The sequence below is a fragment of the Thunnus maccoyii genome, chromosome 2 (assembly GCF_910596095.1).
Source record: "Thunnus maccoyii chromosome 2, fThuMac1.1, whole genome shotgun sequence".
NCBI classification, from domain to species: Eukaryota; Metazoa; Chordata; class Actinopteri; order Scombriformes; family Scombridae; genus Thunnus; species Thunnus maccoyii.
The window spans coordinates 16,353,468-16,369,207 of record NC_056534.1 but is presented as its reverse complement, the minus strand read 5'-3'; the positions used below and the strand labels follow the sequence as shown (position 1 = coordinate 16,369,207).

Sequence of the window (15,740 nt, the reverse complement as noted above, 5' to 3'; positions counted from 1 at the left end):
TAAAGGTAGTACTTATCAGGTGATCTTAAGTGATCACTTAATTTCACGTTTCCTGTCGGTGGATTTATTTTTTGGTGATTCTTCCACATAAAAAACATTTTCTGTCAAGATGTCTTTTACTGAAGTAATTTTTTTTTTATTTTAACACATAAAAGCATCACAACAACAATATACAAATTCTTAGTAATCTTTAAAACCAAAACACATTTACACATGCAACAATAGGGTTTAAGACAATGAGTAACTTATTGAATAATTTTTGTTTTTGGAATGTGTAACGTGTACTTTGCAGGAGAAAGGACTGCTGTTTTCTCTGCAGGAGAAAAGTCCAGACTATTCCTTAGCTCCAGAACAACATCTGATATGTCAAATATGTATCATGGAAAGTACTTAATTCTAAATTTGAATGTTCTCAACATAACCCACAATTCCTCTACTGGCAGCACTCCCTACCTTTTGTACTCCAAATCATGAGAAAGAAAAAAAAATGGTTTGATGATTTATATAGTTTTGTTCAAAACGTGTACTTGGATCATCTTTGAGAATATGACCTCCAGACAGCAGTGTGACTCATACATGTCTGGTGCTGTCACAATCAAATAATGCCCAATTAGACTTTCAAAAGAAGTGCAACTCACCACACAAGACAATGTGCCCTGTTCTGCAGTGAGTCTACTCAAAGGAGAAAACTTGTCTACAAGCCCATCACAGAAGCTCTGCTGCCGTCCTTCACGACGTCACTCTCGACGAGACACATCACACTGCCAGCGACGGTCTTTACAATAGCGTGCCATTTTAAAAAAGGTTTCCAGATGAAGTAAAAGACAAAACAAGAAGATGATTCAGTTGGATAAAATGATTCAGGAATCAACAGAAATGAAAGGTTGAAGAATAATCAACAGAATAGATTATTGCTCCAGAGTAAAGTGTGTTGTGTTTGTTATATCATCAATCCTTGTGGCCTCTTCTGTTTGACGGATTCAGTATGATTGTATGATTGTCTGTTTGAGTCCTTTACATAGGATTGGCTGTAAAGCTACAGCCACAACACTGAAAACACATTCATAGACACCAAAAATATACATTATGATACTGTCAAAAGGTACAATAATTACACAGAAAAGGAAATTACAGAGTTAAAACAACACCATTATGTTTTCATTTATCTTTTTATCTGTCCACTTTTCTTCTCTCCTCTGCTCCAAATGTGTTGGGCGCGTTGGGTTCTGTGAACCCGTCAAGTGCTCCTGGCAGAGAGTCAAGAGTCCCACCTGCCCTCCTGCTGGATGGGGCGGCCACAGCTCACATCTCTAAAAGAACCACCGAAATGCTTCGCCGTTGTTGACCGGCGTCCTCTGTGGGAGACACAATGTGAAGGACACATTTTTATTTGCAGGTTTCAGGGTTATGTCATTGCAATGTCATTTATTTTCTGCAACAGATTACAAAAAATATATACAGTATAAGGAAATTACAGCCACATATGAAAGCCAATAATCCATCATATCAGGGCTGGTGATGGATAATAGCAGTCTGAAAAAGCTGAAAAACCCAGAAGGGCACTTAAAACGCTATAACGCACAACCACCAAACCAAGTATTTCATCAAAGAGCCAGCCAAGGTGATTACATCCACGTCCCACCCACACCCAAATAATCATTACGCTGAATGAAATATTCAATACAAATTCCCAAGAAGCAACAATGAGGCATTTAATTACTGTGAGCTCTAGCCGCAGTGAGGGGGAACAGTGCATCATTTCAATTTGAGCCTGCGCCAGCAGCCGCCCCTCCTCCTTCTCCCCAAAAACCTCTATGCCAGAGTGACAGCCTCTCCTTTTGGAAACTCATTTAGAAGTCAGAGACATAAAATACTGAAGTCTCCCACCAATCCCTACGACCAATTAGCACTTTTTTTGATTTTTCTTTTTTTTTTCTTTTGCTGTTGACAGGGGGAAATGGTGCATAATCACAACTAAAATCACTTTAGTCTGAGTGGAGGGCAATTTGACATTTTAATACCAAGTGTCATCTGTGGCTCCTTAAAGGCATGCTGATGAATGCCGTAGGACCAGACAGGCTCTGACAGTAAGGCATATATAGTTTATGGACCACATGTAAACAGTATTTACAGTGTACCGTTGTTATGGGCAGTAACTGAATAAAAACATACACTGACTTTCATTGTAATTGTATTGTGACAGTATGATCATATCAAAATTTTGTTGCCCATATAAATGATTCTAACCATTTAATATAAACAAAATGATTTATGTTTTTTTGTTTTACGTGTGTGAAGAGTTTTCTCTTATGTAGTGCATAACAGTAGTGCTGAAACAATTAGTTGATCAAAAAAAAAAATTCATTGGCAACAGCTTGACTGATAAAGTCTTTTTTTTTGAGGAAAAATATGTAAAAAAAAAAAAATGCTGGTTCCAGCCACTCAGATGTGAAGATTTCCTGCTTTTTGTGGTCTTCTATGATAATAAAATGAGTAGCGTGTTTCCTAAAATAGTTGCCGGGGCCTTTATTTACCTCAACTGAAGAGGGTACCAGGCCTTTATTGGAAGCAGGCTTATATTAGAGAGAAGCCTTTATTTCTAATTCCATCTATTTGATAAGTATATTTGCTCATATTTTAGTACGAAGCCTCCTTGTTTTCTGATCTGCTTCCATTTGCTTTGTAAAATTTTTGTTACTGCATTACTGGTAATCCACTTACTCCGAGGTGTGGAACAATAATTCTAGCACTTGAGTTTCACCCAGTCTGCTTTGGCAGTGCACCATTTAGCTATAGCATGCGCGTAGCATGCTTATGGATGTATACTCGGCTTAGCCAAGTTACCCTGGTTACCCATGCTTATGTAGTGGCGCTATTGTCATTACTATTAAAATATACACCGTTATCCCCGTATTTAAACGATATTGCGTCTCCTCTGTCCCCCTCCCTCCTCTGTGAAGGTTGGCTAGAGGGCTACACATGTAGTCATAGAACTTGAGTTACATCCAGGTAACTACTGTTACTAATACTGTAACTACAGTTTTTTCCACAGTTTGTTTTTAGGGATGGCCTTTATTTGTTCATGTCAACCACACCCCCGGCCATTACTGGAGATCCGGTTTTTAATCGACTACTGTTTTTTATTTGAGGAAATACAGTATCTTTGTTGTTGTTCTGACAACAACAACATTTTGAAGAACTTGTGATGGGCATTTTCACAATATTCTGACATTTTATGGATGAAACAATTAATCGTCGTATTCAGCAGATTAATCCTTTATGAAAATATTCTTAAGTAGCAGCTCGACAAAACAGTTCAACACAGATAATTGTTTTGAGCATCAGTTTGAATTTTTAACATGCAATTTTACATTTATGTACCATAACATGTATGTGATATTTTAATATGAGAAAAATATTCTCAGTTATGTTGTGTCAGCCCCACTGTAAAATATCCAACAAGCATTTTTGCGCTTTTCCCCTTTTATGGAGCCATATTTATGGAGCCATATTTAGCATATTACCCAGTTTTACACTTACAGTGAAATTATAGTTTGTTTGGTTTTTTGTTGTTGTTTGTTTTTAGGGTTTTTTTTTTGCATTTCAGTTGCATGTTTTTAGAAAATCTTAAGACATTATCACCACCACAATGCTTAAAGAGATCATCACATATCTGGAGAAGGAAGTTGCAAAAGTCATTGTTGTAAAAGTATGTGGGGAACATTGTGCTCCAACAAGTGCACATCATTGGCTGGTGCTTGTGATGGCATTATTGACGCCATAATAAGCACCTTATTCAGGCTTGACATAACATGCTGAGCGATGACAGGATCAGACTAAATGATGGGGACAAAAAAGCTCATACAATTCATTAGAAGAAACATGAAATGAATAAATAAAAATAAAAAGGTCTGCAAACCCATCTGATAAGGATATCAGCCAACTATATTTATTAAACTGATTGCCTCCAACAAAACACAACAAATCATCCCCAAGCTCAAAGCCATATTACTTGAAAGGTTAATAGTCCAAGTGTTCAGTCATTACCTATAAAGATGTAGATTTCACTAACAAATTTTAGGATATTCCTGATATCTCTGTAGGGAAAGAGCCTAAACTCAGTATGTAATGGTCAGCTGCATGTTGACAGGTAGAAGCTCATCTTCAAACTAGTTTTGGACGCATACATTCAGTCCTACGTGTGTAGCAACCACTTACCATTTTTTCACACTACATTAAGCAATTACTATTATCCCTCCAAGTGAATAATGGAGGGACCCAGAACAGCAGGATACCATCATCACCAATTTAAAGTCATGGACAAAATGAAACATCATCATGTTTTGAAGGCTCAAGACGCTCTAACAGAAGATCTGATGTTTTCTCTTTGCCTAATTGCAGTGAGCAGATGCCTGCCCCCTTGTTGTGTCACTGTAGCTCCATTAATTGTGTTTTATAATTTTTTTTGGAAGCAATTAGGCTTTTATAAATATATTTTCATGTCATTCTGCTTTGTAAGATGTTTGATGGTAGAGAAAAAGAGAAATGATGGGCGAGTAACAAGAAACAAAGGTGCCAAGGCAGAGTTTACCATAGTTGCATACCAGAGCCACCAGAACACACTGGGAAAGATCTGTTTTATGTCTATATTAAAATAATTTTTAAAAAATGTGTCCCTGAGCTATGGATGTCTTTCTTTGGCAAATTGACTAGTTCGCTTGTTTTTCCGGTTTTTCAACTTAAATTAACATTTCTTGAAATTTCATACTTCAACATCAGTTTCTGTACTTTAAAACTGATGATGACAGAAATGATTCAACATGGCATTGTAGCAATTTAACTTAACTATGCACGTCAACGTTTTCTACAGGAGAGACAGGGGTTTATTTGGAACAAATGTGGAAGAAGAGCTGTGAACATGTGATAGTGACTACGTGACATAATAATCTTCAGACTGAGCATATTATGGACAAAGGTTGTATAGCAAACAAATGTTAGCTAACTCATTAGCTTTTTAGTTAATGGCAGAGACACATGCCACCATTACTGTGTCTTTCACAAAATACATCTGAAATCTACACACAATGTTCACAGTGGAAATGCAGCCAAAGAATTATGCAAATGCTTATCAGCAAAATATAATTTTTGCAAACATTGTACAGGAAAAGTATTTTAAGACCTGTACGTTCAATCGAATTATGTTCCAATGATAAAATAATACAGGGTTACATAGTGATGCTATATTAAATGTGTGGCAACAGAAATTGAGCTAAAGACCAAATGAAGTCTTGAGGACAAAGGCTAATCTGCAGTTAAGCACATTTCCAAGTTCAGGAATAAACAGCGAAGCTAGTAAGTATCGACAAACACGCCCCTTATTAACAACTTCATTCTATAAAATGTATCAACATGTCTGTCAGAGTACTACGACAACTCTTCCAATGAAGGCACATGTTGTGGACATCGTGTGCACATCCATGTTGGATATGGAACATCCACAGGGGCACTTTCCGCCTTAAGCTCTGCTCTCTCCATCTAGAATGTGACGCTCTAAGAGCTCAGGCGAAGCAGAGAGAAAGGGGAGGTGAGAATGTTTATCTTGATCCATATTCTCACATTGATCAGTCCCTGGTGGAAGTGCGGCTCGCCAGAGACAATAATGACCTTGATCTGGGCACTCGGCATGTCTCTGTTTTGTTAAGTTCCCGGGTTATCGATCCAGTGGGGCTCTTGAGTGCTGCTTGGATTCACTCCCGGGCCTTCTAGCCTCGGCACACTGCAGTGACCAGGCAAAAAGAAGGCTCAATTAGCACAGCTCCACGTTGTCTGCTCCCCCACCTGCATGTGCCTTCAAAATCACTCCATCAACCGCCAGGGAGAGTGAGGGAGAAAAGACCCAAGAATAAAGAAACAACAGACAGAGAGGGAGAGACAGAAAAGGAGAAAGGGAGGAAAAACAGAAGACAGAAAGGTAGCACGAAGGGTTGATAGTGTTACACCCGGGACACGGGAGCAACACCAAGGTTTCACCTCAAATCAAGACGCCATGGCAGCAGCTCAGCCTCACGTCAACATGGCTGCCTCTGCAGCAGAGCATACATAACAACCTGGCTACAACGACACACTGAGGGAAAGACAATTTCCCGCTCTGGCAATGAATGCACACGACCGAGTATTGAACTGACTGAAGGAGAAGGAAGAGATTTCTCCAGACCTCAAATTAACCCCACCACACCACCACAGTAGGCAATGTATTCCAAGTGTCTGCCAGTGGCTTACGGTGATAACGACACAGTAAAACTGACATGTGGTGGAATAATTCTCTGCTGATTCTAGCAAGGCAGTGTGAGGTCTCTGGGCAGCCGTGACACCCTGTGATCCTAACTGAACCTGGCAGGTGCAGTTAATGCTGAAGCCACGACGCAGGCTGATTGAGACGTGGTAGAGAGACGGGAACGGCTAGAATGGGACAGTGAATCATAATCAAACTAACCAGACTAAAGCAGCTTCTGTAAAGGCTGCTCTAACCTCTACGAGACATAAACCTCCAACCGCAATCCCAAACACCCAGGTTAAGGCCAGTCCTCCTTATCTTTTCCACACAAATAATAAAAACACATGAACAGTCCTCAACCTCCAGCCCACTCCTGCCCTGCCCCTCCTCTCCCCTGCAGCCTTGGCGTCACACTGAGCCGGGGCCAGAGATAAACCACTCAAGACGATGAGGATGATAATGGCAGACGCCGCAGCGCCTCAAAATTCAATCAGCGCCGGGACGTCAATGTGGATGAATGTAAAAGTGAAATATGCTCGCCAGCGTGTGTTAAAAGACGCCACACAGGGCTCGCAGAAACAACAACAGGCGATGAAGAGGACGATGAGGGAAAAAGCGAGAGAGGAAGAGAGAGAGAAAAACAAGAAGGGAAGGGAAGAAAAAAATGAAAATAATGTGTCTCTACTACTCTGCTTCCCAGCACAATCCCACTGGCATTCTGAGCAGCCCTACTTTAACCACAGACTGTGAATAAATTACCCTTTTGAACTCAGGGTGATTGCAAATGTGCCCCGGTTTCTCTTGAGACATGTCTGGCACTAACCCTCAGCTCCCAGCCAGCCTTGTCACAGAGGCCCCCCTTTCCTCCCACCAACACACACATACACACAAGGCACCCAAGGCACACACACACAGGCATGCAAACCATCATAAAACTTTTAATTCACCATAATTACGGGTGGATTTTTTTTTTCCAGCCAACTACAAACTCGCCTTTTCCCCTTCTCTTTTTCTGTCTAGGAATTCTTAGGAATCTCCTCATACTCTGAGATTTAAAAAAATGTGTTGGAGATGAGAATGTATCCTGGAAAAAAAATGTGTAGTGCCTGAAAAATCAGAGTAGAGATGGAACAGATAGAAGCAGGGCAGAGACAGATATGGGGGAAAAAACAGAAAGGGAGGAATCTCAGGGAGAGACAATGGCACTGGGCAGGTTGAATAGTAGCCTGTGGGAGTGTGCTGATGTGTTTCAGAATGCTCATTATAACGCATGGCCCATACATTACCCTGACAATACCCATTATTTATTAACTTACAGGCTGGGAACCAGGACACTTTTCATAACCACAATCCTTTGGATGCAGCTCTGACAGGCAGCAAACAAAATATATATATAAATAAACGCTACTGTCACCCCCTCTCTCGTGACACACACATGCACACACAAACTCCGGCTGACACTGCTTTAGTTGCCTGCACGCCAGCTTTTTTAAAACATAATTACAAACACTTTTCATGCAGTGTCACAACTGCAGCTGAAATTCGTGTGCAAACGCAGGTCAGCCAGTTTTTTTTTTCACCTTGCAAGCCCCAGATAAATCTGAAACCTCAGAACTACAGTTAGAAAGTTAGTCTGCAACCATTTCAATATAAAATGACAATATGCACGGAAATTACTTTGATTATTTTTTAGGTAATCTGGTGGTGGGGCAGATAAAACTGGACAAAACTAGATGGGAAAGAGGGAGTAAGGAAAGAGCATGTTTCATCAGAGTCAAGCAAGAAGGACTTTGATGGCCAGCCAAACATCTAGGGCCAATCTCCAGGTCTAAGAAAGAGGGGGGGGGGAAAGTTTCAGTGGTGCAGTCAGCCTTAACTGATGTGTTATATATTGCCTGTCACTTTATTCTGCAGGAATATTGGGGCGTTGCCAAGCTCAAACCTGGAAGGTATGGCAATCCATCACCTGCATCGGCGTTGGTGGGTGGGGGTTGAAATCTCATCTTGAAGCTTGTAGCCAATATTCTAGCCACCCAATGCCGTTCATAAAAGGAACCTCTCCAAGGCCGCTATCACGGACAGAGCGCTCATCTAGTCATCCACACGCCGCTGCCCCCAGTCCTGCATCACAACACCATAACGCAAACACACCCTGCTCTGCGCACAATCCTAAACCTTGAATATTACCTGCATATATAAATGATAATGATAAAAAAAATATAAATTCTACTTATAATAAGTAAATAATTAATGTGGCTATAATGTAATAAGCACTTGCTCTGACAAAATCATCTTTTGCTTTGTGGATTGGTTGTTAAAACCCCAAAATATATTTCCTCGAATGATCTAAAGAAACCAATTAGCAAGATAACTTTAAATTTTTAAAGCTGCAGTGCAGTGCTATTACAAAGTACAGTTACACCTACTGTACATCATAAAGGATAAAGCCATGTTAAATATGAATCATTATTATAGGATAGTTGCCAGAAGCAACCATATTGCCCTGTTCAGATACAGCAAAATTGGACAATCAGAGCAGCAAACCTCTGGAATACTCTAATGATTTTGAGAACTGCATTGCATAAAGCATTTTTAAAATCAAACTCAAAATATGTCTAAGATCTGCTCAATATGTGCACCTGGTTGACCTGAGGTTTTCACAGACTCTAGATTCAGTATAGTATTTTATACTAGTCTGATTGTGTTGTATGCATAACATTGTAAGGACAATATATTATGGCACATTTCCTCCAGTTTCTTCATTAATGTTTTTTTTTATTTTTTATTTTTTTACATTTTGTCAGTTTTTGGTTGTGTTGGGACTCACAATTGCACATTGATGTTGTTAAAATGTCAATGTTGATTAATGTGCATTATTAACCTATAAACAACTAAACAAATAAATAAATATCAGGTATCGGCTTGGCTGCTATTGCTTTGGTTTATGTTGGAACATTTAGGGAACATTTGGTGTAATAACACTGACTTATTTCCATGCAACAAAAACAAATAACTTATTTCTTAATAAAATATCTCTTGATTTCTTTTCAAATATGAAAAATAATCCTCTTTGATCTTGTTGATAATGTCATCATCTTAAGTGTTATGCACACAACCAACAGCATTTCCTCATGTTCTATCATACTTTCTGAGTATAACTTTCAAACTATGATATTAACATTATTAACCTTAGAAATATCAATTTTTAAAGCCAAAAAAGATACTTAGCAGTGTAAATCTTTGTGGATCTTATCAGTCAAATTGTCAAACCCAGTTGTCTCAAGAAATGTAGTTCTCTTTTGCATTTTGACATACTAGTAGACATACAGCTGGAGGCCTTTTCTTAAAAAGATGAAACAATTGTGCTCAATCTGCTCACTATTTTGCCAAATATTCGTGTTTTTATAGCTTAGAGCTAACTAATAATCATCACAGAAATATGAGCTCAGTGAGCAGAGGTCAGCGGAGGCAATGTCTGTGGTTGGACTGGATCCAAGTAACGAGAGTGAGAATATCCTCCCATTTATAATGATTTGAAATAAACAATCAAGGGTTGTAATTTCTTTGCATTTATTATCAGCTCAAATTTTCAAATCCCAATTTTACTCCCCTAAAAATCACTCTGAGATCAGAACCTCAGTGCCCTGTGATAGGAAAGGTTGCCACTGAATATGTAGTATGGTGTTAACCCTTGCAGACATTTATCAGCAGTTTTTCAATTCGTCTTCTGCACAGATCGGCTTAATGATTTTTCATGAAGGACTCTTAGTTAGACATTTTAACAAAAGTGGGATACCAAAAGCTACTTTTTCCCGAAAAGAGCGTATGTACTCAAACACCCGTCCCACTTGAATACACTCATAGCACTAATGCATACAAGGAACACAAGTACACCTGTGTTGTGATAGCATACCAATACTGAAATACGGTTACAATCTTTAAATTCAAGGTCCAGCCTTGCACCAGGCATCCATATGAGCAAATCAAGCTAAGTGTATTGCGGATGTTTGTGAGTAATGAGGAATTTGGGTGTTTTTTGCTGACTATGCATGTGTGGAGAGAGGGGTGCAGGGGGGAATGTATGATGGTGTGCTTAAGAGCTGTGCCTGGGAGAGGCGGGGTGGTCACAGGGGGGAGATTACGCTGAGGGGCAGCGAAGGAAAACCAAATCCATCTCCATCTCAGAAACATCCTAAAGCAGATTACTTACTTCAGTGGGAGAGGAAGAGAGGGAGGAAAGAGAGAGCGAGCAGCAGAAGAGTATGAGATGGATGAGGGGGCAGAGGAAGAGAGAGCAAGCAATTAGCATAGATGCAATTCTGGCACAGTCCTCTGACTTGATATTTGACCTTCTGCAAGAGTTTTGCCAAATATCGCCTGAGAAGCGCAGACAGACCATATGGCAAAGTGCTGCTGGAGGCTGAGTGCAGTGTGACTCCAAGCCTCCATATGCTAATAGGGGAATGTAATTACAGTGCAGTATTTCTGTAGAATGTATATTTTACTAGACCTCCATAGGACTGGATTCGCAGTGAGACGGGCCAAGCCTCAGTGGCTTCAGAAAATACATTTTCTATCAAACAGTCAGAGAGCCATTGAGTGGACAGTGAAATGGAACGAGCCAAGTATAACTGGGGCAACTCTGAAATATGTATATATGTATATGCAATATGTCTGCAATATGTTATGAGGAAGTCAGTGTGTGTCGACGGCAGTTGAAACACAATACAGTCAAATGCTTGAAAATGTTAAATCCACACTGAATCACACATGGAGGAAAGCTGCTGAACTGCAATCTGCTGCTCTCCTCTGGACACACCCCAAATCAATGATGTCACAGCAGATGTTTTCCATCAGCTGCCAAAGGCAAAACACCTGCTGAGCCAGTGACATCACTGAGCGGGGCGTGGCGAGATGCTTGAAAGTTAGAAATCATAGAGAGCAGTTCCAGCATGAGTTTTCAGCCCTATGTTACTTGGTATGAATTAACCCTTAAATCTGGATATTTACCAGCTTGAACTGAACTGCAAGACAACAGAAAACATAGTCATGTGTCTTCTAGACTTTATGTTTCTACATACATTTTAAACAGAAATTTAATGCTGCCTGGATTATGTTCAGCGGCAACGTGTTTAGAGTGAGAGAAGTGCTACTTTTTTTTTCACATGCAATTTGTAGAGAAGATGTATGTGGACAGTGGGCATATAAAGCGCAAGACCTTGATATTGGAGACCAGTATTTGCATCCTGAGTCCTGCGTATTAGGCAGCAAAAGTGCTTTTGATAAGGAAAGATAGACTTTTTCAATATTTAACCACCATCTTTCCCAAACCTTAACCCAGTGCTGTGAGTGCTGCCTAAAAAACACTATAAAAAACATGAAACATGCTTTAGTTTTGTTATTGTATTGCAAAAGCAGATATCGTTGTAAAATCAAATGAAATACGTTATCAGTGAACATTTTGCAGATATGTCTGTTTGAACATTTTGTGTTTTTTCAATCTTTTTCTAACATTTATCAAGTAACCTAAACCTCACAAAACCCTGGTCGTTGGTGTAAAAGCAATGTGCTTTGTATGCCCAACCATACATCCTCAGTACAACTTCTGTGGAGTGTAAGCATGTTACCTTATAAACATTTCCAGTGAATGTAATCCCAGCAGTTAGTATGTTTCTTCAAAAACATGTTTGGCAAATCAGTTGCACTTAAATGTATTTGTTCATCTTCATTTAAAATAGCTTACATGAAAAATGACTTCTCATACTCAATTGTTTTTGTCCAGAGAGTCATCAGCATTTGTCATAATAATACGGAGCAATGGCAGGAACAAGGCCTTGCAGCCTTGAACATATGTTGTTTTAGTGTTGCCACACCCATTCAGTAATTAGTTAGAAATCTCTTGTTCTAACATAGAATAAAATCTTACACAATGCTCTCATACAGTATGAGATATCTTGGTTAAAAAAAGAGAGACATTCTGCTGTTGAAACAGCGCTCAGACACTATGCCTCTTCCATTTATCATGCATGGAAAATCCCTGCCCACACAGATGGAGGCTGAGCCGACCATCATACTGTAGGAAGGAACTGAGGCAGCACCCTTGGGTCAGAGGCTGCCGTCTGCGACCGGGATCACCTGCCTGCTACTAAGTACAACAGTGCCAGCTTCCATTTCAATTAGCTTCATATAAGTACCCTTGTCCAAGTAAAGCAATTTTACACAGCGCCGCTACAAAGCTAACTCTCCCCTGGGAGCGAACCCTATATGGAAGCTTTCAGGTGCTGCTGAGATTTCAGGAAAGCAAAACAAAGAGATGCAGCAGCGAGGTCAATTGAGCTCTGAGACAGGAAATCAGAGCAGTATGAGCAGGGAGAGGGGCAGACATTGTAGGATGGGAGCAGAGGAGGAGGAGGGGGAAGATGAGCAGGACACGCGTTGAGTGTGTAGATACCTGAGGGATCTCGTATGGAAATCCCCAATTTCTCAGCCAAGTTGCAGCCCTTTGAACAGTGGAAGACGTCAGCAAGCACGGCGAGAAGCCATGTGGGTGTAACGAAGCGAAGGCTAAGCGAGGCAACATGCTGCCAGTTCTCTGAAATGTTAAATTGAAATGCAAAGTAGGAGCAGGCCTTCTTGTTTTGAGCAGATTTCTCAGCATCTGTGTGGGAGCCCTTAAACTCAGAAGGTCTATATGCAGAGCTCTGCATATTTACTGTAAATCAGCATAATATTTAGGTTAGGATTAGGAAATACACACAGTTGAAGTTGAATCTTTAATTGCACTCAGGTAATAGAGACTCGAGTCAAATCAATCTATGCATCAAAACCAGTAAGTAGCAAAAACTCCACTTAAGGAAAGGTTTTAAATACCACAAGATCACACCTGCCTAGTGCAGTACCTATACTCTGTGTCATGCTGTTTATACTTTTAAGCTACTTCCAATACAGGATGTATAAGAAAAAGATGCTGGTATTGACTCATGTAGATGATGCTGGTATTGATTCATACTATTATTTTGCAATGTGCAGCAAACTCCCATCAAATCATTTAAGCTTTAGGAATTGGCTACTAATGCAGTGGTTCTCCAGCGTCTGCCAGAAGTATGATTCTCATTTATTTTTTCCATACACAATGTTAGGTGACTCACAGTTGGAGCACTTTGATGAACATGAAACTCTCCCACTTTAATCATCAGAAAAAGATGAAAATTTGTATTAGAGAATATCTTCTATATTCTTGGATAAAAGTCAAAAGTACAAGCTTGTGTACATACAAACGTAAGTTGAGAAGTTGACTATGTCTGCCAAGGTGCATTTTGGTAAGAAACGTCCAATCATCAAGCTTAAATTCTATTGCGTGCACCACTAACAGCTCAGGGAAGCTAAAATTTAAAATTTGTTGAGAAAACACAATTAACAACCTGCAGTTTTTGATGAATTTGACATATATGTTGCTATGTTTGCTAACAACTACACAGACAAAGAGATTAGTTACAGCTCTGATTAGGCTTCCTCTCCATAGCAACAACTGCTGAGGCTCATGGGTATCATAGTATTTAGTGCTGCCCGTTATGCCAAACTAACAGAAAAAACATGAAGCCTCAACAACAACGTTGAAACAATTAAGACATAAATTAAATGTTAGATTATCCAGGAGACTTCCATGTTTCTATGCTGAGGAACATAGAAGATCTCATTAAAAGTAACATTTTAAGTGAGATGATTAAGTTGTGGAAAGCTTATTTTTTCAGACTTTCCTCTAATATTTGCTTTTTGTCTTGTGGATTCTTTTACTTCTTCAGGCTTCTAGAAATGATTAAAATAAAGCAGAAACCTGCCTTTGGCTGAATTGGTTACAACCGGTGGATATGCGCAATGGGCGACAAGGGGTTGCCAGTAGACATTGCTTTGTTTTAAGTCAAAAGGTTTGAAAACCACTGTACGAGTGCATTTATATACTCTGTGTTGTCAAATCCAATGCTATGTAACTAAGAATTCTTAATTTTGTTTTATTTAATTTAACTGGGATAGACACAAACTAACAATGTAAGGTCAGCTCCCTAGGCATATGGAGAAAACCTCCCTCCCTAAGAAGAAAGAGAAACAAGGATTAAAGTCATCTAGTTAGAGTCAGAAGTCTAATACTCCACCTGAAGCAACCTAAAAAACGAAAAAAATTACATAAGCAGGCTTTAGCTAAACTGGAAAGTGAAATTTGACAAAGATGAAAACAAGAGAGATATCGTTAAGAGAAAGCCAGTGGGCAATGTAATATGCTAAAGGCAGCGTTTAAGACAGAGCTAATCCAAGCAGACTCCCCCCTGCTTAGTCATTCCAGCTCCACACTGATCAGACGGGGTACACCGGTCACAGTTTGTCAAAACACAGCTTGCACTCTGAGGAGATTGAAATCATTTCTCTACTCAACAGAAAGCCACAGACAGGTCTTTTGAGGAGTGACACAAACTGTGAACAGCTCAATGGTTTATCAGTCGTGGAGGACAAAGGGGCTCTCCGCTCAGGAATGAAAATATCCACCTGATGTCATCAACCGGTGCATCATAAATCCTATCCTTTGCCTGGGGGCCACAGACTGACTTCACGCCTCCGTGACACTCTCTAACCCCGGGATTTCTATCAGAAAAAACCTTGAAATATCTTTCTGGGCATGGTGTCAGATGCTCGCCATGAAATATTCATAATCTGAGAGCAGAGCAACAATGGAGGAGGTGGCAGCATGCGAGGATTTGACTTGCAGAAACTGAGACGCTTAAACCACGTTGACCGATTTCTATCCCATCACTAGTTGTCACTCACAAATTCACTTTCACATCAGTTTTCTTGGATGAATGGCACAAAGCCATCTGTCACTTACTGCCTAACCTATGGATATAAACTCATTAGTGCGTTAGTTGAGCGAATTGCATTTAATCTTTTTTTCCAGATTTGGGTAGCTTAATATTATGATCTGTATTGTATAGCACCCCAATATCACTAATACTGATAATAAGGTTAAAGTACAGACTGTGTAAGTTAAAGGATGATTCTAGTGTTTTTGTATGTTTTAAGCTATTTACTACTCACAAATATTGTATAAACGCAGTATATGGGAAAATCTGAGAATGAAAGAACAGAAGCAGAAACCTTTTTAAAAGACACAATCTGTGATCCAAAGGGGCAGTATTGCCAAAATTTCCAGTAGGAATATGCAGCAAAAAGTGAGCCAAATGTTTTCTGATGCTGTTTACATCTATAATGTTAACACAGTGCTATATTTTTAATCACCATATATAACACACAAAAAGCCAACAGCCATTTTAACCCATAGGTTAAAATGTATTATTACACAGTACCAGTATATGTGTAAATATAGCTGCAATTTACAGCTGAAGTGAATTAACTACTTATTGGTCCTGGGATGCAAGAAATTGATGTTTACTTATTGTTTGCATCCTGGTTTAATTTT

The 15,740-nt window shown here is 39.6% G+C and overlaps 1 protein-coding gene across 3 annotated transcripts in view; it reads right to left on the bottom strand.

The window, feature by feature from the left end:
- Window positions 1–1,010: 1,010 nt before the first annotated feature.
- cxxc4 (CXXC finger 4) overlaps window positions 1,011–15,740 on the bottom strand; it is a 28,754-nt gene continuing 14,024 nt past the window's right edge. For all 3 annotated transcript variants that reach the window (XM_042389846.1, XM_042389855.1, XM_042389840.1), the window contains one exon: window positions 1,011–1,355. In XM_042389846.1, coding sequence (XP_042245780.1) covers window positions 1,311–1,355 — 45 coding nt within the window. In that variant the 3' untranslated portion in view covers window positions 1,011–1,310. The remainder of the gene's footprint in view (window positions 1,356–15,740) is intronic.